At 49.5% G+C, this 27246-nt stretch overlaps 1 protein-coding gene across 1 annotated transcript in view; it reads left to right on the forward strand.

Moving 5' to 3' along the window:
- LOC144096651 (thiol S-methyltransferase TMT1B-like) overlaps positions 1 to 19163 on the forward strand; it is a 65974-nt gene extending 46811 nt beyond the window's left edge. Inside the window, exons 2-3 of the mRNA XM_077629482.1 lie at positions 17145 to 17294; positions 18868 to 19163. Coding sequence (XP_077485608.1) covers positions 17145 to 17294; positions 18868 to 19101 — 384 coding nt within the window. The 3' untranslated portion in view covers positions 19102 to 19163. The remainder of the gene's footprint in view (positions 1 to 17144; positions 17295 to 18867) is intronic.
- Positions 19164 to 27246: the final 8083 nt, after the last annotated feature.

The following is a 27246-nucleotide window of genomic DNA, read 5'->3' on the forward strand; positions in this document are numbered from 1 at the left end:
GCAGTGCTAAGATCCTGACCTGAAGCGAATAATCGAAAGCTTAGAGGGCGCACCGTCTCACCCCGAACAGCTAGGTTATTTCATTGGCAAAGACGGTACCCTGTGTCGGCGCACGAGGCCAACCAGGAAAGGGAGACCAGAGAAAACCGCTTGGGAGAGAGTCGTCATACCTCGGTCGTGGACAGAAAGGGTTCTTCGCGCGTTTCACGATGCGCCATGCGCCGGTCATTTTGGCGTAGCGAAGACACGCAGGCGTGTGGAGCGTTTGTACTTTTGGAGTGGCATGCGACGGGATGTTAGAGACTACTGTGCGAAGTGTCATTCCTGTCTCGAAAGAAAAACACCCAAGAGACGAAGACCAGCTCCAATTCAGTCGTTCCCTGAGGTTTCGGCTCCCTTCGAGCGGACAGGTATGGACATAATGGGCCCATTGCCCCCGACCACTTCCGGAAACAAGTACATTTTAGTATTTGTCGACCACCTTTCAAAATACGCGGAAGCGGTAGCACTCCCCGATCAGAAGGCAGACACGGTTGCAAGAGCATTTGTCGAACAGATCGTGCTCCGACATGGACCCCCGAGGCAACTCTTGACAGATCGGGGAACGAACTTCGTGTAGCAGCTAATGAGGAGAGTTTGCGAGCTGCTTAAGATCGCTAAGAAGCAGACAACACCGTACCATCCGGCTTGCAACGGCGCGGTGGAGCGACTGAACCAAACCGTGGCCGGGTTCCTGTCGCATTTTGTTTCGCGCGACCAGCGGGACTGGGACTTGTGGCTCCCGTATGCAATGTTTGCCTACAATTCCGCAGCACACGAGAGCACGGGCGAATCGCCATTCTTTCTTCTCTACGGCCGAGACCCGGACCAGCCTAGTGAAGTGCCAGAGGGCCCCCGTCGTGTCCCATACGCTTCACTGGACGACTATAAGGTTGAGCTAGAATCGCGCTTGCAAGTGGCGAGGGACATCGCAAAGGAGTCCTTAAAGAAAGCGGCGAAGCGCAGGAAGGAGGTGCACGATCGCAGTGCTAGAGACGCGCCGTTTGATGTGGGGGACAGCGTGTACATTGAAAACTGCCAAAGGCAGATTGGGCTAGCTCGTAAGTTCCAGACGAAGTGGAGAGGACCGTGCGAGGTTGTCGAGAAGCTTTCTCCGGCAAACTTCAGAGTCCGAGACGTGAACCGGCGTTTGATAAGGATACACGCAAATCGCCTCAAGTCGGCACCGGTTCAGTATTCACGAAATGAGGAAAGGGAAAGCGCGGATTTTGATGGGGACAGAAGTGAAGCGGAGCGCGCAGATAGTTCGCAAGAAACGCCCTCTCCTGCATTTGTTCGGCAGGCGCCCGAGGTGACGGCCGGAATGCCACCGGATTTACTTCATGCATTGCTAGAAGAAGAAGCGCGCGAGGTTGCCGCGCAGATAACGCCAGGAGAGGCTCCTGCCACGAGCCCTCGCGAGTCCCAAAGCAGACAAAGGGGTACAGACTTACTTAGTATGACTCATGAAGGCCGATATCCGCTGCGAAATCGGAAAGCTAAGTCGGACTAATGGCGTAAACAGAGCGGAGTTTTGAACTGGTTAGAATTGTGTAATGCCACAGCTCATAACATTGCTATGTGCTTATGTGTTAAGTTATCGGAGTTGGTAGTAAAACCTTTCTGTCATTAAGTAACACCTTCACAGGAGAGCATGCGGAGCGCATGCAGAACCTGCCCTACTTCCTTTCGTTATCTATATTTTTGTCTGTGCCGTGATCGTGCTAGAAGTGGGAGCTCCTTTATAACTGTGGTAAATTTATTTCGTCCAGTTTGGACTAGAAAAGAGAGGCTTGGGTGCTGAGTTTCATGTTTATCTGTAAAAGAAGATCAGTGCTGCCCCTGGAGACGCCAGTTATGACAGCGGAGGCATATGGTGTTGTGCAGTGGTGTTGAGTGCAGCGAAAAGTGTTTTGTCGGACGCACTGTGCGAGGCGATTCAGAAAGACAAGGGGAGCTGCAGGGACTCAAATGTTCGGAGAACATTCTTCTGGAGGGTGAGCGAGTGTGACATTCCTTGTGTGCTACGAGGTACATTCCTTGTGTGTGCATCGAGTTGGGGCTTAAGGCCGCCCCTCTTTTCCAGCTGCATACCTTTGCAGAAAGCAGGACGCCGGCACACGCGGAAACCGCTCCCCAGTATAAGCGAGAGCCCCGAGTACATACCGGGAACGAAAATTGTCGCTTGACGCACGGACCCCCCACCCCCTTTCGACGTGGGCTATCGCCGGGAAGGCACCCACAGCTTCCCGCGGTGCCTCGTGAACAAAAGCGCATTCCCAGAAGGGCCGTGACGGACACCTGTCAGACAGACAGGCAGTACTCGCCAAGAATGTGGAAAAACAGGGGCGACCCTTAATCTGGTTTCCCGGAGCGACAGACGAACCCCTTCATGATTATTAGCTGTGTCCCGCCGTCGGTAGCGCGGCAGCATCGAGGGCGCTTTCGCCCCCTCCTCTGTTGCTGACGAACGACGCGGACCGATGGTGGATGGCGGTATGCATGCCTGAGGCAAGGATTAGCTCCGAAGGGAGAGCCTGTGGATACTCTCACTTGAGAGAGAGTGGTGACGTTTTTGTTGTTTATTTAGTTTGTATTGTTAACAAGAATCTGGGTTCGAGGCTAAGCCCAACCCAAGGGGTTGTCCCCATCTCGCATGTTATTTTTCATTGGAGAATTGATGCTTTGGGCGGGCCACTGAAAATGACCGCCCTTAGTCCTTTGTTAATCAAGTGCTTAAAAGCGCATGTAAACGGATGCAGTCCAGTCTGAGCTGGGGCTCCATGCTTAGCATGTAATGTGATGCTACTTAGGCACTAACCTGCCCGGTCGATGAGTAAAGTAGTGCAAAGTTTGTTCTTTTGTAAATTCAGTTCTGCTTTTTCCAGTTTAACTCTCTGTATATGTATGTTGTAAAATTATGCTCTGCTGTCATCATCTACAAGCTCGCCTCCTGTTCATCTTCCAAGCCGAACGACACTAGAGGAAGGGTTTGTGAACCATCCTCGAAGAAACGGACGACTATTGAAATTCTACTGCATACACGCTCAGGACGACATCGTTCGCCAAGAGGGCCTTCAGCGCCGAAGCCCGACGGCGTGCAGCTTCTGCCAGCAACCGCTCGAGCCCAACTCCGGAGCCACTCCATCGCCCCCATGAAGTCGTCGGCACGTAAGCTCGGACGCCCCAGCCTCTGATGTATAATCTTAATCATGTGTAATTATTGAATATACCTGTTTGTTTAAACTGAGCCATACGGTGTCTCTTTGCCTCTCCGTCCCGTGTGGACCTGCGCATTATGGGGGTCATCACAGTATCTTGAGTATTGCCTTTGCATTGTATTCTACCTGCTTAGCGATTGATGTTTCTAATAATGGCGTCTTGTACCGAATCTTTCTGATTGTTTTGTAACTGCACAGTTTTGCTGCCTCCTTATTCTTTCTTGTTGTTGGCGCGACCGGCCACTCGTCTGTCCTGATGCAATATTCCGGAGACGAGGCCTCGTCAGGCGTGCATTAAACGCCTTTTGCCTCGTCTACCTTGGCAGTGCTTTATACCAATGTGTGTTATTCGGTCTTGTATTGTAACCAGTTCTGTCAAAATAAAAAGAAAGAAAGAAAGAAAGAAAGAAAAGAAAGAATATTTGTTTAAAACAAAACTTGACGGCAGCAGCGCCCCTGTAGCTTGGCGGCAGAATACTGAAGCTTTCGAATGCTTTTGGAATAGTCCTGTAGCACCGTGCGGGTCCGTCCAGTCCGAATGCCATTCGAAGTTTCGAATGCCGTTCGACTCGAATGTCATTTCAACGTACCCGTGTAGCACAGGTATAATTCTTTAGACCCAACATTCTGCTTACTGATCTTGCTTTGCAGTTCATCTGCTGAGCGACTTAGCGATATCACCTGAGAATTGCAGATTGCTAAAATATTCTCCATTAACTCTTATCCCCAACTGTTCTGAATCCAGGCCTCGGAATAGAGCAGGTATTCCTAAATACCTCCTGTTTACAGGGGGTATTTTGTCGCAGAGGACGCATTGCGGAGAGTCATTTTTTTTGCACGATTTGTGATGTATTAGACACTGCAGTCCAAGACTTCTTCAGCACAGTTTGGTATTGACACGGTTGCTTCCATCATTGGCAAAACGCCATCCAATGAAAGTAACGCCTACATGGAAGCTGAAGACAGCTAAACTTGTACTGTCGGAAAAAACTGCATGCGTGCTAGACACTTGCTTGTTCACTCAAATACGGCCTAATAAAGCAGCTGGGACACGGGACCTGGCTTACATACCTTCGAGGGCTGCACTCGTAGCTATGTGATTAAAAGGTTTCACCTGCGCATTCTTTGAAATGCCTTAGGTATCATCTTTTACCAGGTCAACGGATATACTCAGGCTGCTTTCAGTTTGGGCATATTGTTAAGTGGCGACCAGCCGAATAATAAGCGGCGATGAACGATGGCAGTGAGATCATTCTAATGGCCGCTCACCTATAGCGCGATCTTTTTGTTCCTGCGCCACTGCCAGCTTTGTCATTTTAGTGACACTACCCGGGGCTGCCGAGAGATTGTCCCGATAATGAATAGAAGACACCGATGGAGAGACGGCTCAGTGGAGATGGGTTCAGAGGAGGATGGTACAACAGAAATGGCATGGGGGGAAGTGCTGGCCGCCACGATGAAAGATATGTGTGAATGAATCCTGGTCGACAAAGCTTCCGGGACACAGGTCGCCAGTAGCCGACGGACGAAGCCCGTGAATGCACCGAATGGCATGGGCAGAGGGGCGGTGTCCTCACGTGTGGGCGGCGTCTCGGGTCGCGGCAGCGTTGTCATGTCAACATGCCTTGTGGTCAGGGCAGGGGACGGGACTGGGGTGAGCGGCGAGGTCGGTTCAGGTTCGGCGGGCTGAGGCACAGCAGGGCGAACCAGGTGCACACGGCCTATGGTAACGGCAGGCGGAGGACTCCGAAGATCCAGGACCAGGATGGGGATGGTGTCCCGCATCTCACACCAAATGTTAAGTGGCCACCAGCCGAATAATAAGCGGCGATGAATGATGGCAGTGAGATGATTTTAATGGCCGCTCGCCTATAACGTGACCTTTCCGTTCCCATACCACTGCCAGCTTCGTCGTCTTCGTGACAATATTGCCGCTTTGCACACAGTTTTTCCACAGTGCCGCGAGGTATGCCTTAACGAGGTTTTACTGTACCTGTGAGTACTAACGTTGCTGAATTTGATGCATGTCAATGTGAAATCTGAACCGATTCATACACCTCCTGCAGTAAGGCCCATGATCCAACTATAAAATTGAAGCTCTGATCTATTGCTACGCGATGCATTCAGAACAGGTGCTGCCCTTGATGGTCGCACAGATAACTTTGATCACAATGGCAACAAAGGCATCAAAGGTTGCCTCCAAACTATAGCTCTACACCATTCGTGGCATGTTTTCCGCTGCTCTACTGTCTTTTTCCACAGTGGCCCACTCATAACTTACCCCAGTTCCGACTGTGGGGCTAATCCAGCAAACAAGCCTTACGCAGTGCTGTTCGGATTGACCTTATGGCCATGCCACTGCTCTAATTACACCCCGCCACTTTCGCTCGGTCCAATGGCGACATTCCTAACAGAGGTGGGGGAAGGAGGAAGTTGGAGTACCATGAAAGCCAAATGTACAACAAGGACGTAGTGCAGTGGCCTCGCTCAAAGCTCTTGCCCTGATCTCAAACAGCACAGGTACTTCTGGTTGAGCTTACAACTTTGTCATGCCCGAGCTGACAGCTCACCAGCCACACACATCGAAAGAAATTTTTAATTACACATGCCAACAATGCCACATGTATTAAGATATGGAAGATGGTGTTAAGCCATCTATGCTCTAACCAACCCAATATTCTTACCACTGTCAAGCAGATGACCTCGGTTCTTTTCGGCAATACATCCAGCTCATTACTGTTCACAGCTATGGTAAATTGTCATTTTGACCTCTCAGATTTTTCTCACCAAGAGGCACAAGGGCAATTGGTTAACTGTACGGTTCTTGGGACCAAGCGCCATTAAGCAATCACTACAAGCTCTGGGCAAACACTCCCTGAAGTGGCCACCGAAAATCTTGCACCAAAGCTGTAAATTATACTGTTTTAAAGGGCATTATTTTTTTATTTATTTGTACTTCAAAGGCCCACAAGGGAGTATTACATGAGGGGTGGACTGACATGTATTAAAACATCCTGCCAGAGAATTTTTCAGAAAAGGCAAACTGAAGAACTAAACTATCCATCTACATCCTTGAGGCTTTTTTTTCCTACCGTAATTCCTACTGCTCTAGAAGCTGTGTGTTGGTGCTTGAATCTGAATGCCACACACCCATATGCATGCAGCACACATCCTTTTACCAGCATAGCACCACGTAAGATCATATCAATGCCTCATTCGGGGACAAGGGGTGCAAGCACACGGAACAGTAGGAACAAAACGCAAACACTAATGTGTGAGTCACTCCTGTGCTCTGTCTTTTGGGCTACATGTCTAAAGATGAACAACCCCCTTCCCATTTTCCTTAAAAAGTGAAACTACAACAAACATCTACTCCTAACTTGTGAAAACAAAACGGCGAACACAGAAGGAATAACATAAACATGTCTCGTCCTTGTCTTTCCATGTATTCTTCAACTATGGGAACTACTTCCTCGTTCAGCTCCCTGTCCTACATACATTCGTGTGTGGCTTCTCGCCTCTCGCCACTGCTTGTCTCTAGGGGCACAAACGTTGCCAGTTTCACAGCAGGAGGCCCACTTTCAAAATTATAATTTGCTAGATCCGTGACAGCCTAGTTGTTTTGTTCACTACACAGGCAGGCTTTGTTCACTTGGGGTCTGTAGGTGAATGCTGTAGTCTTAGTAGTGAATGTTTCCACGTTTCCTTTTTGTTTCTTCTTTCTATGTAATGGCTAGGACAAAAACTGTCGCCCACCCAATGCAAAGGAAATAGCCACAAAATCATAAGGTTTCTTCCATTTGGCTGCACTTTCTGCACTAGTTCAAGAAGTGCAGCACGAGTTCTAGGCTGACTCGCACTTGCCGAAATGGAAGCGCAGCTGCGGTGCAGCAATACGACGGTGCCCATGTGTAGGTCGAAGAAGCGGAAAAGGTATGGCACTAGTTATTTGATGAAATGATGACAGTTCTTTGTTGAAAGCTTTATGATTTATGACGGTTTACCGTCCCACAGTGACTCAGGCTGTGAGGGATGCCATAGCGAAGGGCTCTGGAAATTTCGACCACCTGGGACTCTTTACCATGCACTGACATCACAGTACACGGGCCTCTAGAATTTCGCCTCCATCAAAATTCGACTGCCGCGGCCACCATCGAACCCGAGTCTTTCGGGTCACGGGTTTCATCCTGGCCGCGGCGGTCGAATTTCGATAGAGGCGAAATTTTAGGGGCCCGTGTACTGTGCGATGCCAGTGCACGTCAAGGGAGCATAGAGACCCAATTTTGGTGACATATTTTCTTCTTTATAATGATGCGGAAGACACTACTATGCATGAATCCCCATGTGGTATTCACCTACAACCACTAAATAATTTATAGTCGAACATTTCTGTCATGCTGTTTCAGTTTCAACCGCCGAATGAGAGCTGTGACGTCAAAGAGAGGTTTTAGGTCATATGAGGCAGAGAAAAACTGCGATAAAATTGCTGCTTAATCGTTTGAATTTACTGCAGTACTGAAGCCAGCCTTCCTCAAGAGCAGGAATGACAACAAATGTAGAAGCACCAATTATATTGCAGTTTTTCACACCTCATATGACCTACAACCTCTCTTTAAGCTCACAGTCATCGTTCAGCTAGTGAAACTGAAACAGCACAAGAAAGAAATTCAGTTATAAATTATTTAGCAGCCATAGGAGCATACCACGTGGTAATCCGTGTATAATAATGCCTTACACCTCATTACAAAAAAAGATTGGCTTGGTTTATGGGGGTTTAATGTCCCAAAGCGACTCAGGCTATGAGGGACACTATAGTGAAGGGCTCTGGAAATTTCTACCACCTGGGGTTCTTTAACGTGCACTGACATCACACAGTACATGGGCCTCTAGAATTTCGCCTCCATCAAAATTCAACCCCCGCGGCCGGGATCGAACCCACGTCTTTCGGGTCAGCAGCCAAGCCCCATAACCACTGAGCCACCGCAGTGGCGTCATTACATTAAAAAGAAGAAACCACGCACCCAAAAGTTAGGTGTCTATGCTCCCTTAAAGAACACCAGGTGGTCAAAATTTCCGGAGCCCTTCACTACTGCGTCCCTCATAGCCTGAGTTGGTTTGGGACGTTAAACCCCCATAACCCATAACCTTTCAGCAAATAACTGTCACTATTTCATTAAATAGCTTGTACCATACGTTCTCTGCTTCTTCGACCTGCACATAGAGGAGGTGAGTGACTGTTTGAGGAGTCATAATGAAAACCTAAGCGGTCAAGTCGAGTCGCATGGGCAGCATTTCAGCGCTAATTCGTAAGTCGCCTGTGTGTATACATGCAACGATTTTTTTTTTCTTTCTGTGAAACGACCATTTCCTAGAGCAGGTTCATGGTAAAACTTCATTGCGATTTGCTGCTTGAAAATTCTTCCAAGTGTTTCAGGATTTTGGTGGTTGTTGGTGCCGGCGGCATGCAGTTGGTTGCAATTTCGTGACGACAGCAAGGCTATTGGACAATCGGGCCTGCACTCGACCATTCGTTTTGAAAGCGGCCAGTGCCAAGCTGCATTTGAACTGCCTGAGCTGTTGTTGCACGCTGCCGGCACCACCGCGGAACTTCACAGAACTAGTGCAGAGAGTGCAGCCAAATTAAAGAAACCTATCATGACCAATCTTAACAAAGTTGTAGTTAGGGCTTGTTCGTATAGCATATTAGAAGACATAGCGCAGCACAATGGGAAAGAGAAAAGCACACAGGACAAGTGCTTATCCTGTGTGCTCCTTTTCTCTGTCCCATTGTGCCACACTATGTCTTCTTCTAATATCACCACAATGACCTGTCACACACTGCAACAGTGCCTTGTGAGCTCTATGCACCTCACAAGCTTCCAAACAGTTAAAGGACATCAAGCACATTGCCCACAATGTACATCTCCTTAAGGGCTCTTTACACCATCAGCTGTAAAAATGTCTTAAGCTTAGAGGCCTTAAAATTAAGCTTGCTTCTCCGGCTGCCTCATGCGCTCCATTCTAGTTGGCTACCTGGGTCCAAGCACCTTTCCCACGTAAAACCGATGCTCGGCGCAGGTGGCACAGCACTCATTTTAAAATTCTCACAGAAGGTTGAGGGCTCACCTTGTGGCGCCTTAGAGCCTTTGCTGCCTCAGCATTTTAACGTCCCATTTGTTCAGCCCCTGCGCCAGCAAGCCAACGCCGGACTCGAAGCAGGAATCGGGAAGGTCCGTGAATACCACAAAACTGCCAGTCAGTTCTTAAAGTCCTGTTTTCTGAAATAAATACGAATTTAAAAGAACATGTTTCGCGCTGCAGACACCAAAGCGTAATCGCTTATCTCACCGCATTTTTCGCACCTGTTTTAGAAAGCGAATTGTAACAGCAGCACACAACTGTAAAGGGCAGCATTAATTAAACACTCTACACACTTTCCCAGCCGCGGGGTCACAAAAAATCGGACCGCGTACAAAATTCATTGCACAAATGGTTAGTTCAACTGGACAGTTGTCAAAAGTTTCCCGCCTTTTTTCGGGAGCACGCAAAAGCTGGTAATTATGCATGTCGTACATGACCATGAGTTACGTTGGGCTGGATTGACAAAAGATATAAAACACGCTCAGCGCAAGCTCTTTTCTGTTGAACTGCACAGAGCTTTTGAGCAGAACTTACGAAAAAACATGAGTCCGTCCGGGCCTTTGGGTCCACTGCCGGGCAAGCGGGCTCAGCGCTAGTCCTGGGTTATCTGCTAACACAAAATATTCGGGCGCAAGGAAGTTGACAATGAAATGCTGAGTGTCAGATAACGAGAAATCACTCAGTATGTGCATACCGAAAGATAGCAAGAACAAATTACTCACGTGCAACACGATCGCGCGCTCTTTCCGTCGACCGGCCATAATGCTACTGAAAGCAATGCTCGGCTCGGCTCAAACATGGCTCAAACAGCAAAAAATTTGCCGCACGTGACGTCTTCTTTAAACCGGATGCGACGTCATGGGTTGAAATAACGCTTGCGTTATTTCGACCTGGTTGCAGCAGTCACTGCCCAAGGCGCGTGTGCAAGCTCCCGTTTTCTTCCAAGCCAGATCCGCAACCAATCCATCGCCAAAAGACGCAGCAGCCTGACAACCGCAGCAGCGCGTTTTCCCATGTTTTTTTCACTCGTGCTTGTGCGCTGCAATCGACACGAGCATGGCGACTTTGTCTAAGAAGCCGAAGTTCTTTTCTCTTGAAGAGAAGGCACGAATTATCAGCGCCACATCGAGCGGCAAGAGAAAGGGAGATGTCGCAGCGGACGTCTACATTTCGCAGAGCACGCTATCAGCGATTCTGCAGGAAGTCGGAAGACGCGATTGCCCAAGCTCTTTCTTCGGCTGGTGTTAACCATCGACACCGGCCCGGCAAACAAAGTTGATTTGTACGTGGCTGTACATATGGTCGCAGACACGTGGACGGCAACCAGGCGCAGTATCATCCACAGCTGTTTTGTGCATGCCAGCTTTAACTCCGATGCTCAACTGACAGCGAAATCCACGTCGGACGAGGAAGGCTGCAGTACAATGGCTCCGCCCTCCACAGAGGCCAATGCGCCATGGGCAGCCCTTCAAGACTCCGGAGATGTGCCGGCCGATGTTGACATCAACGATTACATCACAGTTGACGGAGACGCGCTCGCTGACGAGAAACTGAGTGATGAAGCCATAATTGAGGGCGTTCGCCACAGCGAGGGATCATGAGATGATGACAGCGACGCAGATTATTTACCACCACCATCTGCACCAAAAGTGATGGAAGCATTTGATGTGCTGCGCAGATTTATTGTTGCTCACGACGACGATGTCGCGATGTTTTTGCTCCCCGAATGCGAAAGTTGAGCCCCGGCACTCGTGGCAAACAAAAACGAGCAGAAGAAGCTGATCGAGTTATTTGGAAATAAATCATGATTTGGGAATTTGTTTTCGAACCTGGCAGTGTTTTTGGCCTCTTTTCGCCTCAATGAAATTTTTTCGTGCCCTGTCAGTTTCGTTGTGGCGAAGCCGCAACGCACACGATTCTCCAACCGCCGTACCGCGTTTCCTTCAAGGAAAGGGAAACCACACAGGAGCAAGTGGGGGAAGGATTAACGTCTACGTCATCCAGCCATCCACCATTCCGTGGGGCACACCTGTAGTACTGGTCAAGAAAAAAAGACGGGACCCTTCGATTTGCCGTGGACTGCAGGCGACTCATTAAGGTGGCCAAGAAGGACGTGTATCCACTACCTCGCCTCGACGACACCTTAGATCGTCTCCGTCATGCCCGCTATTTTTCGTTCATCGACCTGAAGAATGGATACTGGCAGACTGAAATGAATGAGCGCGACCGCGAGAAGACCGCATTCATAACACCGAATGGCCTCTGCGAGTTTAAGGTCATGCCGTTTGGCCTGTTTACAGTCGTGGTCAATTTGAAGGTAATCGTTCGAGTGGCGACCGAAAGAAGGAGCAGCGCCTCGTTACGCCATCACCTTGCGTGGCGAGGGAAACATGAGCGTAGCTTCCCTCTTTCTTTTCGCTGTTCCTTTAGCTAGCCTGTTGTACATTAGTGGTGCAGGCAGGGGCTTGTTAGCTTTCATTCTTTATAGGTGGCACCAACCTATATTTTGTTCCTGTAGCTTACCCGCGGTACATTAGTGGAGCGGGGTGTTTTCCATCTTTCGGACTCACCTACTTTATATATGTTCCTTTAGCTGTTTCTTTCTTTTCTTGGGGGCGGGGGGGGGGGGGGGGGGGGGAATCCGACTGTGCGGCCTGCTCGTGCCCCCCCCCCCCCCTCCCCGCCACCACATACGAGCCGGTGTTATTTCGGCTACTAGGCTTTGTTCCTGTGCAACGCCAGCGGTGGGGATGGGTTGGCCGGGGCCCATCTCAGGCGATCCGAAACTCCATGGGAGTAGCAGTGGCTCCCAGGCGACTGTGAGGGCTAGTCGCGCTCGTGTGGTCCGATGCCCAAGCGGAGGCAGACCTGGGGACACACCCAGGCTGTATCCACGAAGTCCAGAACGGAAGGCATATGTCAAAGTTCAAAAGGTTTTCAAATACATGCTCCTCGCCTCCGCACGCGGGGCGTGCACGTCTGGCGACCGACACGCCGGTTTTTGTCTAAGGAGAGGCCATTGCGGGACGCCGAGGTAAGGGAGCGTAGTACGACCAGTGCAAAATCCGTCGATGTTTTGGAGTACCGGCGGAGTAGACCCGGGTCATCTCACCCTAAGCCAAGTTCTTGCTTTATGGCCCGGTCAGCCCGGCCTTGAACACACCATCCTTAGTAGGCGTGGAGCAAGCTAGGGGAGAACATAAGTGCATCGTTGGTTGGTGGGAAGCACAAGTGGGTCCCCCGGAGGTGTTAGGTCGTGGATCCGAGGGCCGGAGGGCCGAAAGGCTGACGACCTAAGCTTCTATTGGCCGGATCACACCGCACATATTTCCGGTGTCTGAAAAACCGCGAAAAGCATTCGACGGCAAGTAGCTGGCAGGTCAGAAACAAACCCTGAAAGTCGTGGAAGGGCCCGAGGTAGCTGACGGCGGGTTGGGTTTTCCTTTCTCCGGCGGTCGGAGCCCATTGCGTTTGGTGGGTGGCCGGGCATCCTGTAAGCTGGACCGCACCATTGGGCAATCTTGACGCCCTCCCTGTCCTGGCCAACAAGGCTAGTAATGGAGTCGAGATATCCGAACGATCGGAGCAAAAAAACTGGCAGTCCCCGTTCCCATCCCAATACCCATTACCCAATTTAACCCATTCTCCCGCTACGACCGAGGGGAGATCCGTGGAGTCACCCCGAGCTCGCTCCCAAAGCTGTGGGTCGCTATGTAGCTTTTTATCCCCCCCCCTTTATTTTTTTCCATTTTCCCAACCAACGGCTGGTAAAATTATATCACTGCCACGGGCCTTTTTATTTAACTTCACATGGGATTAACCCTGTTGTACGTTAGTGGTGCAGGCAGAGGCTTATTATTTTTCAATCTTTTTAGGTTGCCCCAACCTAACGAATGTTCCTTTAGCAGCTGTCACTCCCTCCTATCAAGTCGCAGCTTTTCGTTGTTCCTTATTGCGCGTCAACAAACAGGTAGCGGTAATATCGCACGTGCCGTATCCTTCTGTATACTGTGGGAGTGGACGCAATCGTTTGGAAGGCTATCGTGCGAGCGTCAACTTATGCTAGAAACAGCCGCCTTGCGCATAATTTTTTTATCTTCCACGAAAGAAATTACGCTAAATTCAATTGCCCTGGGACTCTTCCACTAAGAGGGGGCACTCTTCTCAGTAATGGAGTCAGAGTTCACATTTTTCTTAGTTCTTCCTTCGCACAGCACACTACAGAATCTATAAGCTGTGCGCAGTCAGGGCGTATAAAGCTCTCCAGGAGTTCGAAACTTTTAACTCAGAAGCAATGTATGGGCCATCGGCAGGAAAAATGGGGCGACGGCGGCAGCGTCCACAAAAACTTAGGTGGGCTGCACGAGAGATAACTGCACACCTGAATTTTCGCTAGCAAAAGAATAAATTGAAGAAAATCAAGGAAGTGAAGGCGCGGTCTCTGTCACTCTTTTTAGTGGAGTACATGTACGATGCGAGGGGGTCGGGGAGTGGCGTTAACTGAATACTCATAATTGGAATTGCTTGAAATGAACCGATATTCCCTTTTCTACCTCTTCTCCCACGGTCCGGTTCAGGTACCCACGAAAAAGAGGGTGACATCTACTGCGCCTTCCTGCCCTTCGTTTCTACTCTCTGCCTGTGGTCGCAAAATTTGCTATTAAAGAGTCAAAAAGAATTGGCCATAACATTCGTGAATATTTTATTCACTTCAGGAAAAGAATAATTCGCAGCACGTTGCACTTTCCCGTAACATATGCAGCCAGAAGTCTGTCCATGCTGCCTGTTTCAGAAATGCATCGACTTGCCTTCAACACTTCCGACGGGGTGTCCTCCTTTCTATTGGAGCTCTTCGGTTCTTCTGGGCAATGATGCGTAGAGCAACTCTACAAAAGCAGAGTCTCCAGGAATGCGATTCCTATCAGCTTTTACTGCTTGCCACAGCATTTCTGGGCCTCTTTGGTCCGGTCGAGCCAGATTAGCTTTCGTAATGCCCCAAATATTCTCAATTATGTTGAGATCTGTACTCCACGGTGGCCGCTCCAGCTGTGCGATGCGACTGCCATTCATACACTCCTGCACTACAGATTCAGTGTGTGCGGGGAACCCGTCACGCTGCAAATAAAAGCAGGCATCCGTGAAGGGTCCATTAAATGCATGCGGAACAAGAATGCTGTCACAAATTTCTTTGTACGCTTCAGCTGTCAGCCTCCCTGGAATGCGGTACAGCGAGCTAACATCTGCGTACCTTATGGCGCCCCACACGTTTACGGAGGCGCGTCCGCTGGCAGAAAAATTCAGGGCGATGTTCTCGTCGTAAGTGCCGCAATTCCTCTCACTCCATTTAAAGTCAACTAGGGGGAGCCTTACACATTAGCTAGGAATTGTTATCACTGCACTCACGGACAAACCCCTGAATTATTTACATCTTTTCTTTGGACATCGGAAAAAAGGCTGAAACGCCGAAATGTGCTGCTTATTATTTTGACCGCACCTGTGCATGTTGTGGACGCAGTTGCCTGCCTTAGGCCGTGTATGCGCAAATCTCTAAGTTTTTATGCGTTGCATATTGCTATCACTCAGTTCAGCCCTTGGGCGCGGCCGAGCAGCCACCAAACCACGTGACGTGACGTCACAACAGCCGGAGGAAAAGCTGGGCCCCAACTCGCGCGCGGCCGCAGCCACCACCTGACTCCCGCTCCTCCCGCTAGGGGCGCTGCGCCGGCGCGTGACGTCACGGAGAAAAAGCTGGGCCCCAACTGGCGCGGTCGCGCGCGGCCGCAGCCACCACCTGACTCCCGCTCCTCCCGCTAGGGGCGCTGCGCTATGATTGACGTCACGGCATATGTATAAAAGAGCTGCGCTCCTTCGCCGGGACAGTCTTATACCCCTGTCACACGGCCAGTTTCAATCACCCTCGAGTCGAGGGTCTTCGAGATTCTCAATCGCCATCGAACTCGCCGCTGCTACACGGCAAATCTCAATGGCCATTGAAATGGTTCTCGTGTCTTACGCCACAGATGAGTGGCGCCACAATCGCTACTTTGGATTTTGCAAAAATAACAAAAATAGTTGGTAAATGTATACTAAATGCTGAAATACAGGCATACGCGAAAGTCGTTAAAAACGCTTTTAATTGCACGTACGCGACGTACATATGCATACACTGCTGTAGCCACTTTAATACAAGACGAGCCAAAACCAAGCCAGTCCAACTGCGTCGGAGCGCTGCTTCGTCAGGCTTAAGACCGGGGAAATCGCCATATCTGAAAAACAAGAGCTATTTTTCTCTTGAAACTTTATGCGAGAGTAAGAATGGGCAAATCGAAGGCGAATACAACAGCTTAGAACACGATATTGTTTTGAGGGATTAGCGACGAAGCTGTTATCGCTGTGAAGCGGGCGGGCAGGGTGCCGCCATGTTGTCAATGTTAAGTACGCAAGCAACGCAAAGACTGAAACGCAAAATGAATGCGCTTAATGCGCTTAAAACCAGTCTAATATAACTTTAAAATAATTTTACAGGCTGCTTACATTAAATTTTATGCGAGTAATGTTTGTTCATGTTTTTTCACCGTGAATGTGTCGTGTACGAAAGTGCGCTTGGCGCCGCTCGGAGCAACGCTAGCAACCTTGGGCAGCGCTCGAAGGCCCTCGAAATCTCGATGGAGTTCTGCGCTACTCCGTTGACTCGATAGGCTATTGACTCGATCGCCATTGAAACTGCCCGTGTAGCAGCGCTCGATCGCCTTTGAGTTGATAGACTATCGGTACGAGGGCCCTCGAAATGCCCGTGTGACAGGGGTATTATACCCCTGTCGAGGGCCCTCGAACCGATAGTCTATCGACTCAAAGACGATCGAGCGCTGCTACACGGGCAGTTTCAATGGCGATCCCCTGTCACACGGGCATTTCGAGGGCCCTCGAACCGATAGTCTATCGACTCAAAGGCGATCGAGCGCTGCTACACGGGCAGTTTCAATGGCGATCGAGTCAATAGCCTATCGAGTCAACGGAGCAGCACGGAACTCCAACGAGATATGCAACGCATTCTTGGCTTAACCAAGCTAAGCCTGGCCATTTTTTAAGCCTCCTTTTGCCGTAATGCAAAACCGGGGTCAAAGGTTTATCGAAAGTGTAAAAATGAAGAACGCTCGCTTTACTGGCACTGCTATAGCCGCGCTGCTGTAGATTCGACCGGGATGGCCTCAGGCGGTTTTGCGGCTGCTGTAGTCCCGAGACCTCTGAAAAAAAAACCTTTCTTAAAGAAGAAAATTGGGGAACACATTTAACTTCATCGCCGTGTTTTTTTACGCAGGCAGGAATTGATGCAGATGAATGCCCCGATAACACACCGCGTCAATAAACCTCGAGTAGCGCACCAGGAAGGCAAGAAAAAATAACCTTTTTCGAGAGCCTTATTCTATAGGCTGTTGATGGCGAGTGTACATTCATATTTCATGCGTATATATGTTATTGCAAGGCTTACCGCAAAGTTGCTCCTCCTTCATCGCTTTTTTTTATATGAGTGCAACGACAAGCTGATCAACTGCTCGTCCTGGGGACATTTCTACACACTTGGTAGTAATAACCTTTGTGCTTTCTTGACTTGCACTCAAATCAGTGACCGTAAATTCCGCATTCGAGGGTTTTCTGTGAGGTAGCAGTGTCAAAGTGATATTGCTTGTTTCTTTACTTCCATGCTTGAGCACATGTATATTGACGCTGCCGCCGTCTTTCCAGGTCGAGCTTGAAGGCTGGATCCAAGGGTACGGCGAAGACATGAGGCAGTTAGCGAGTGACCAGTTCGACGTCGTCATGTTTACCTATTTGCTCTGCTCCGTCAACAACGGGAGGAAAGTCCTCGAAGAAGCCAAGCGAGTGCTGGCCAAAGTATGTGTCTTTATAGCGTTGCAGTTCTCTATTGCGGAATTATGGTGGGCAGTCATCCGCTCCGCACTTCCACTCCGCGGTTGCAGCATCTTGGCTCGCTGACCGCGGAACGCCTAGTGCTCAAGGAAATAAGGGCAGGGAGGGATCACTTATATCCTAATTATTACAAATTTCAAATAATACACAGAGCGGTCCAGCTAGCTACAAAAAATCGAGGCATTCCTCGGAAGTAGACGGCTATGTAAGAAGGGCTTCCGAATTACCGGCTGCGGCATGGGCGCGACTTCGGATGTATCGGCGGCGAACATTATGTACACGCTGACAATGGCGGCCGGGTTTTCCCGTGCGCGCCGTATTTTTGGGTCAAAGCCATCCCCGGGCAATTTCGGGGGGAGGTGACGAAAGCGCGCGTTTGCGGTGCTCGCTTCGCTGCCAGGAACCACACACAAATGAGGGGTAGAAAGCGAGAAGTTCAATCCAGCAGCAGGGCGCGGGATTTTCCCGAGCGCGTGGCCCAGGAGGGGAGGAGATCATGGGGGCCGAAACTTGGCCAACGACGTTGGCCACTTCCGAAGAAACTCTCACCGTCTCCGCGGAATCCGGGAAGCCGTCGAGTTGGCACTGCCGTCGCTGCTTTCACTTCCACCTAGAGGGAGCTTACCTCATAGCCCAATCGGCGCTTTCCCGACACATGACGTTGATGAAACGAGGCCGCGTTCAGACAGGAGAAAACCGACGTTCCAAAAGACCAGTGCGTTTTTTGATCAGTTTTCAAAGTACTTTCTCATATTTTTAGAGAAATGAATGGATTAATGCGGTGCTTCAAGCCTTTGAATGCAAAAAGTGTTCTTGTTTTTCTCCGCTATCAGTATTAAAAGCTTTCTTCGTGTGGAGTAGCCGCCAGGCTACTAACAATACCGCCATACGCCCCCTTACCGAATACGAACGCAGCGAGGCTGAGAAAGCGAAAATACAGCAGTAGCACAAAAAAGGAACGTATAGCCGAATGACTCAGCCCACATAAGTATAAGCAATGACGTGAGCGTAAGTTCTGGAGCATGACCTATCGTCGCCATTAGGACACTGCCTGCCCTGTCACGTAAACCTCATGTGTGACCCCCAACATCAATCTTCATTTAACTCCGTAATGAAATAAGTGCATATACCCTATCGAGGCCAATTTCTTTATTTCGTTTTCCCCTCTTATTCAATGCTATCCTTCATAGCATTTTCTTTTCATCAATATAGACCTCACTCTCGGCATTATATATCCCACAAAATTTCATTTCATAGGCTACATTTCTTCGGAGTACCAGTCTGTATCCACAGCTTCAAGCAGTGTTTCATCGTTGTGCTTAAGGTATTCTACTCTCTTACATCCTTATTTTCTCAACCAGCGCAGTTAGACCACCATGCAGCCACACCACGAGAGCCGCGATTCCTGCCTTATCGACGTCCATTGGCTCCACTAGATTTAAACTTGGATAATCCTAACTCATAAAGTATTAAAGACAATAAAATCTTACTAATTGGTATGAGTTCCACCATCAAGGTCCCAATCTTGCGCTTCCAGGGTGGACGGCTGATCTTCCTGGAGCACGTGGCCTATCCCAAAGGCACCTGGCGGAGACTTCTGCAGAACCTAATGACTCCTCTATGGACTGTCTTCTGTTGTAACTGCCACCTCAACAGAGAATCCATGCAGCTAATTGAAGCGGCCTGCTTTTCGCAGGTGACGATTCACTACATAGATGTGCCAATGGGGACTGTACTAAATCACCAGGCCTACGGAATTGCCACAAAGTAGAGCTTACCAACGCCGAAAGTCAATTTTTACTGCATTCCGACTAAGACCAATAAAGGCTCGCATGCACTCTTGAAACATTCTGCTGCATCAGATTGCCTTTTTGAAAAAGAAAGTATTCAGTTGATCACAGGTTCGTCTGCCAGTGGTACCTACGATGCACCTGTAGGACGCTGTTCTCTTTTTGCAGAAACACAAAAATTTCTAGATCGTCATAGAGCATGAAGAAAGGCTTTTCATTACATTATATTGTACCTCAATTTGCATGCTCACCATGGATATATTGACACCTCCGGCACATTAGTCTACGTTGGAGTGTTTTTCGCCCACAATTAAATCGACGAACAACTGCAGCACGCTACTATCACTGTGACATCTATATTTCAGGAATTATCGTAATTCGCACATTTCAATGCTGTGCTTAAGAACATTCCACTTGTGAAGAATAAGCTTTCAACTAAGCCGACTGCACGTGTGCCGCGAGAGACCGCAGTTCCCATCGAATGTGATGCGAGCTCCAGGCGACACTGGCAACGAGCGGACACACTGGCTGCATGCAAGCAAGGCAAATTCAAGTCGCCACTTTCAAATAATGAGCTCACCCCTATACAAGTTATTAAAAATTAAGATTTGCGGATTTCTTAAAATTATCTGATGAGAGTGCGTGAAATCTACCGCTGCGTATACGTTGTGAGGCCAGGAATACACAACGTAGATGATAATTATCACCGTTAGACACGTAATCACTAAAATAAATTAACGAACTTAACGAAATTAACGAAACAGACCTGCCGTAAGCAGGTCTGTTTATACTGAAAACACAGAGGCATTCGTATTCTTGCACAATTTCATTCGATAGCATACTCCTCGATCGTATGTGTGCCGATATATTCTGCGAGCAACTGGCCCCTCTGTATACTCTGTTAAACAAGATTCTCTTCCAGGTTTTAAGCTCGATTTGCGTATTTACATATGCAAGGTGGTGACGATCGGCGCGAAAGTCCTCCCACTGTGACGGGGCTTTTCGTCTGCCAACGGCCTATGACGACCGTGATAACTGTTTCTCTTTGACTTTTCGCTATCAAAATGAAAGAAACGCCCGACGCAACAGCTGCTTCACGCTAGGGAGGAGTTGAAGGTGTTTCACATGTAGTGCCACCGCCATGTATGCGTCATTACGCGAAATTATCGGAAACTTTGACTGCGAATACCTCGGAACACGAGTGCTTTGGAAGAATTCTACTAAATCGAGTAGTCTAGAAATGGGACCGCCGTTATGTTACCAATATAAACATTGGCGCAAGCCGCATGTGGCTAGAAATTTCATTAATGTTTTAGTTAATTAGGTAACTAACGGTGACAATTATCACCTCAGATAATGTCCCCTGGCCGCATACCTCTTTTGCAGCGGTGGGTTTCACGTACCGCTCAGCACCTGTGGAATCTGTAAAGCTCTATTTTGAGGGCCCTGTGTATGAGAAAGTGGAGAACAACAGCTTCGCATTAACCGATATAGTCGAACAGACTTTGTGGTTCCTATGCGTGCAGACGACGGCCGCCCATGCGGAAGGCTGGTCCAAGCACGGCGGTGGGTGTAACACAGGCGTCAGCAGCACCATGACCGACCACACTGTGACGTTGATGAAGGGGCCACTGCACAGTTAACGACCTCGACATCGCAAAATGACCGTCGCCAGTGTTCGGCATCGGCCACTGAAATGAAACAAATGCCAACACCAGTACTTGTTAGCAGCCTTTCTTGGCACGCAGTGCTACCAAAACTACTGAGTGGAAACACGGCATCATCCTACGTAGCTGAATAAGGCCCATGGCTGCAAATATCTCTCTGCCAATGCAAATTATAATAGTAATAATACTTGACATTTACGGCACATTTCAAAAATCACTGAGAATTTTCGACATTAAAACGTCGCGGCTAAGACAGCTCTTCCAAAAACAAGACGCTTTTCAGGCTTACTCCTGTTTCAGGTTTTCCAGACGCCCGTCTCTAGCACAGAAGACGGATTTTGCTCTCGTCTTCGGATCATCCAGAAGAAGCCAACGTTTTCATGAAATAACAAGCATTAGACATGTAGCGCAAGAGGTGTGCACCGGATTTACAAATTAATAGTAGCATAAACGGTAAAACACTGATACCATAAAAGTCCCAATTGGGCATCATATAAAGTCTACTTATTTAAGGACTTCTCTAGCGCTGCTGAAGGGCCTGTGCACGTTGCGAGTAATGTGACATCTGCTTGCGCTTGTCCATTGAAAGAATTGATTTACAATTTTTCATCCGAATATCTAAGTCTCCAGTAACTTTATATATTTTTCATCTCTGCCCTGATGACAGTTTCATCACCAAAAGCCCAACCCGCACATATTCCTGGATTCATTTTCCATATTTTTCGATGCTTTCAAGCTGGATGTTGTCACCAGGCACTCATGTGCAATAATGGCACAAAGAAATTAGAACCATCACGCAGGAGAGGGCTTTCGTGTTAGCAACGGCGTGCATTTAAACACAGTTTGCAAGCCAAAGTTATCTTAGTGCCTTGTATTCTTTTATTATGAGGCACTGAGTATTGGTGTCAAGATGCGGCAAACCGGTCTTAGCGAGTCACGGAGCATTCGCGGTGTTTGAGGACCCCATCCAGTGTACGCGAGTATGATTTCAGCGTCATTCTGCTCATCGTGTGCGGTTGCGCGAACTGCAAAGACCGAATTCTACTTCGTAACTAAAGTGCAAGGAAATTTCCTCACCACTGGGGTGCGTCTCTATACCTCTTCCGTCTAGATCCATCTTGTCCCTTTTGTCCTTTACGCGTAACTGGAATTTAACACCGCCATTTCCTGTGTCCCGTCGGAGCTAAGTCATCCTGCCAGCTTGTCCCTCCGCCTGTCTCTTGGAACGGCCTTTACTAGTCGTTCGCATTGGAGGATCAACTGGCCCTGGTCCGACAAACCGCCGGTCTCTGGCGATTAATTTTGCACAAATAAAGTTTATAAATAATACCACTAGTTGTTAATAAAAGTTCTTCACTAACTTTGTACCCAGAATCTATGCGTGAGTGCTCGTTTTTTTTTTTAATGCGGGGATGATTATTTACACGGCGTTCACCCAGAAGCGAAAGCCTTGTGGTAGCCGGAGATCGGACGGCTGTCGCCGAGCTCCTTTCGTTCGCGACGCATAGGATGAGTGCTCAACATGTAAATGAATTTTGTTCTGCGTTAGAGCCGCCCTTCCATTCGTGTCGCCATCAGAAACGTTTTGCCACCCGATGGTCGGGGACAAAGCTGTGCGTGCAGCTCAGGTCGCATTTCTTACTTTTCCGTTGGAACTTTCTTGTAACTAGCATGTCACTAGAGATGACAGCAAATATCGTACCGTCTCTGTTGAAAACAGCGTTGATTCGAGCAAATCAGCTGTGACAAGTAGTTCTGTCCCAACGTGAAAACACAAACGAAAATAAGTGAAAACTGCGTTTGCCGGCTCAGTTTAGTAAGCACTAGCTGAAATAATATCGGTTGCAATCAATTTAATCACCACGCCACGTTAATATATTCATCCATCTGCCAAACATTTCGTTACGTGACGGCAAACCATTAAAAAATGACAGGAGGGTAGGTGATGTCCTGATTTTGTGGCTGCGGGCCTGGCGCGAGCGCTCCGTGCCTCGCCACTGCCCATTTCGTCGTCTTCTAGTCCGTGACACGACCCGGGGCCACCGAACGACCATCCAGACATAGAAGAAGGGTACTGACTTTAAAACACAGGAGGAGACGATAGGCATGACAGAATGGTTCAGCACAGAAGTGAAGGCGAAGGCCTTTCCGTCACAATGAAAGAGATGAGCAGATGATGTGCCAACGAAGGCTAGAGCTACCGGTCACCGGAAGCCAACGCCGAAGCCTATGGACGCACCCAACGACGGTGGCGGGGCGCTGTATTCCCACGTGTAAGCAGTCAGAGGGGTCTGAGATCAATAAGGTTTTAGTCATATCGTCGTGTCTTCTCGTCGAAGCTGAGGGCGGCGCGGAGGACAGCGGCGATGTTGGATCATATATGCATGCTGGGGCAATGCCAGGAGGTGCGAAACCACTACCACTCCACAGACGACGTCGGCACACAGCAGACCCCGAGGCTTCCGATTCGAGATGAAGAGGGTGCCCCGCACATCACGCCAAATGTTACGTGACGGCAGGCCGATGCTAACAGAACGACTTGCCGTCCAGCCCCAGGTTTAATTAACCGGGGGACGGGAGGCCTCTCGGGAACGGGCGCGCCTGCCGAGGCGCATCGCTTGTATACGCAGATTACAACTTTTATCGCGACCTAAGATGCACTACCCCGCCCTTCACCCTGACTTGGACAGGGCGCAAGCCACGACACTCAGATACCTACAAACAAAGGCCATTATTAGCCTCTACCAATTCTGTTTAATTAGAAACGGTGAACGCACTGCGGTGACAGGATGCATGCCACCAAAGACCTTATGCTGTGACATTCCGTGTGTGCTACGAGGATCCACGTTCGACGGCGCGGCATAGACGGAGACCCGTGACAGCGGCATCATCAATTACCCAGCCATGCTCTTTGAGTGACGACCAGAACAACCGGACCCGCCGCCGCCCCGGGGAAACAGGCTTTATCCTCCCCAATTTCCGGGCACATTCCAGGACAAGGGAGCTGTCAGCGGGCCAGAGCGCGCCGTACCACAGCCGACGCTATGCGCTACCGCGAAGACAACATTCTTTCCCTCCCCCCCCCCCCTTTGTCGTGGGCTATCGCCGGGAAGGCACCCACAGCTTCCCAGAAGGGCCGTGACGGACACCTGTCATGGCGGACAGGCAGTACTCGCCAAGAATGTGGAAAGACAGGCGCTAGTGAATTAGCTCCGAAGAGAGAGCCTGTGTATACTCTCACTTGAGAGAGAGTGGTGGCGTTTTTGTTGTTTATTTAGTTTGTATTGTTAACAGACTCTGGGTTCGAGGCTAAGCCCAACCCAAGGGGTGGTCCCCATCTCGCATGTTATTTTGGATTGGAGAATTGATGCTTTGGGCGGGCCACTGGAAATGACCGCCCTTAGTCCTTTGTTAATCAAGTGCTTAAAAGCACATGTAAACGGATGCAGTCCAGTCTGAGCTGGGGCTCCATGCTTAGCATGTAATGTGATGCTACTTAGGCACTAACCTGCCCGGTCGATGAGTAAAGTAGTGCAAAGTTTGTTCTGTTGTATCATCATCTACAAGCTCGCCTCCTGTTCATCTTCCAAGCCGAACGACACTAGAGGAAGGGTTTGTGAACCATCCTCGAAGAAACGGACGACTATTGAAATTCTACTGCAAGCACGCTCAGGACGACATCGTTCGCCAAGAGGGCCTTCAGCGCCGAAGCCCGTCGGCGTGCAGCTTCTGCCAGCAACCGCTCGAGCCCAACTCCGGAGCCACTCCATCGCCCCCATGAAGTCATCGGCACCTAAGCTCGGACGCCCCAGCCTCTGATGTATAACCTTAATCATGTGTAATTATTGAATATACCTGTTTGTTTAAACTGAGCCATACGGTGTCTCTTTGCCTCTCCGTCCCGTGTGGACCTGCGCATTATGGGGGTCATCACACTGGTGTCAGAAGTGGGGTCTCAAAAGCAAATGTCCTCTGAATGCTGTGACATTCATGACTTCAAAATTGTAATCAAAAGGGAATCACGGGACTGATTGTGGGACTTTTACCCCCATTTGAGAGGCTTGAGGCACTGGAGGGCTTGAAAAAAAAAATGACTGTATCTGAGGGAGCTCCCACTCCACAGCCGTCGCTCGGAGCAAGCATGCTGGCATTAGGAAGCGTCATTCCGACGTTTACGGGAGATAAGACAGGGGTTCCAATCTGCGATTTCTTTTCCATGCTAGAAGAGATTGGGAAAATGGGGGGATGGTCCGATGCTCAAATGCTGGGAATGGCGAGGTGTAAGATGGCAGGAGCTGCTCATGATTTTGCCTGGCGAGACGAAAAAGTAAAATCCACAAAATCATTTGCGGAATTTAAGAAGCGTCTGGTGGTATGGCAACCAAATTTGTAGGCATAACGGGGGATCCTCTTGGCATAAGTGGACTCTACCGGTTACACTTCTCTCTCGGCGGAATTGCATTGGAGCACCCCTGCTACGTATGCCCGGACACGGTGTCTCTGCCAAACGGAGTGTCAGGTATATTAGGGCAGGATTTTTTGAGAAAAGGGAAGGTAGTAGTCTCATTCTCTGAGGAAGAGGTTAATGCGGGCGGCTCAAAAGTTCCGTTTTTGAACAGGAGAGGGGCTGAGATTCGCATTACCGATATTGACACCCGTCAAACAGTGGGATCATTGGAGAAGGTATATTCGCGGGTTGCCGTCCGGCTGGTCGAGGAGGCGGTCGTCCTTCCTTGGTCGGAGCACATTTTGTACGCGTTTGTGCCTTCAGATGTAGAGAGCGGCGCCGTGGGAGTGCTTGAGCCGGTCGACTCTCTCAGCAATGGCCTGAAGGCAGCCGCGTGCCTCGTGACAGTTAATGACGCCCACAGAGTGCCCCTACGGGTGGTTAACTGTAGCCAGCAGCCACTGAGCCTTCCCAAGAACAAAACATTGGCTTTCTTCACCTCTGCGATAGAGCAACGTGAGCCCACCGATACGGTACTCGCAACTGTAGAGCATGCTAGTCCTTCGGCTGCTCCAAAGGTGTCGTTCGATCTTTCTCACGTAAATTCCAGGGAGAGGGAGGCTCTGGCTGGTTTGCTGAACGACTACTCGGAGGTATTCGCCGCGTCCAACCTGGATTTGGGCTGCTGTGGCGTTATAAAGCACAGGATAGAAACCGGCACTTCATCGCCCGTTTACCAGCGTGCGTACAGGATTCCTTACTCCCAACGTGAGGAGATGGAGCGGCAGGTGCAGGACCTGATTGATCGCGGCATTGTCGAACACTCAAAGTCACCCTGGGGAGCACCAGCACTATTGGTGGAAAAGCCAGATGGCTCATATCGATTGGTAGTGGACTACCGCAAACTAAATGCCGTAACTCGCATCGATCCATACCCCATCCCCAATATACAGGAGACGCTTTCTCAGCTGGGCTCTGCCAGGTACTTCACGGTAGTGGACATGGCGGCGGGATTCTGGCAGATAGCAATGGATCCGGCAGATGCCGAGAAAACGGCATTCAACACGCCCTCAGGGCACTATGAATGGAAAAGAATGCCGATGGGTCTGGCCAACAGCCCTGCTGTCTGGCAGAGAACCGCTGATGTTATCCTGGCAGGTCTTCTGGGGAGGCTGTGCTTCGTGTATATGGATGACATTATCATATACAGTGACAGTTTTGATAACCATTTGCGCGATATTGAGCAGGTTTTGGTGCCACTAAGAGCAGCGGGTCTCAAGCTGAAGCCCTCTAAGTGCCAATTCCTCAAAAACGAGGTGAAATACCTCGGGCACGTTGTTTCAGCTGACTGCGTGCAACCGGACCCTGAGAAACTAAGGTGTGTCTCGGATTTTCCATCCCCGACTAGCGTCCGCCAGGTCCGGCAGTTTCTCGGCCTGATCGGTTACTACCGAAGGCACATAGAGCAGTTCGCCAAGCTCGCTAAACCGCTCACCGCCTTAACAGCCAAAAATGTCGCCTTTCGCTGGGACGAAAACGCGGAGAATGCTTTTGGGGCCCTGAAAGGGAAGCTAATGAGTGCACCGCTGTTGCGCCACCCGGATTTTAATTTGCCCTTCGTTATGGCCACAGATGCGTCAAAGTTCGCAGTTGGTGCCGTGCTATCTCAGATTATCGAGGGCAAAGAACATCCCGTTGCTTTTGCTAGCCGACAGCTGAGCCCCACAGAGCAAAAGTACGGAGCTACGGAAAGGGAGTGCCTCGCCGTTGTCTGGGCAGTAAAGCACTTCAGATGCTACCTTTACGGCCGCAAATTCAAGCTAGTCACAGACTGCCATCCTCTGAAATGGGTGATGAGTGTCAGGGACCCTAGCTCGCGACTCGCTAGATGGAATCTACACCTGCAGGAATACTGCTTTGAAGTTGAGCACAAGTCAGGAAAGACACATCTGAATGCTGATGCACTCAGCCGCACAGCTGCCGTGGCAGCTATAGAAGAGTTTGTCCCCGTA

Source organism: Amblyomma americanum, chromosome 7 (genome assembly GCF_052857255.1).
Source record: "Amblyomma americanum isolate KBUSLIRL-KWMA chromosome 7, ASM5285725v1, whole genome shotgun sequence".
NCBI classification, from domain to species: Eukaryota; Metazoa; Arthropoda; class Arachnida; order Ixodida; family Ixodidae; genus Amblyomma; species Amblyomma americanum.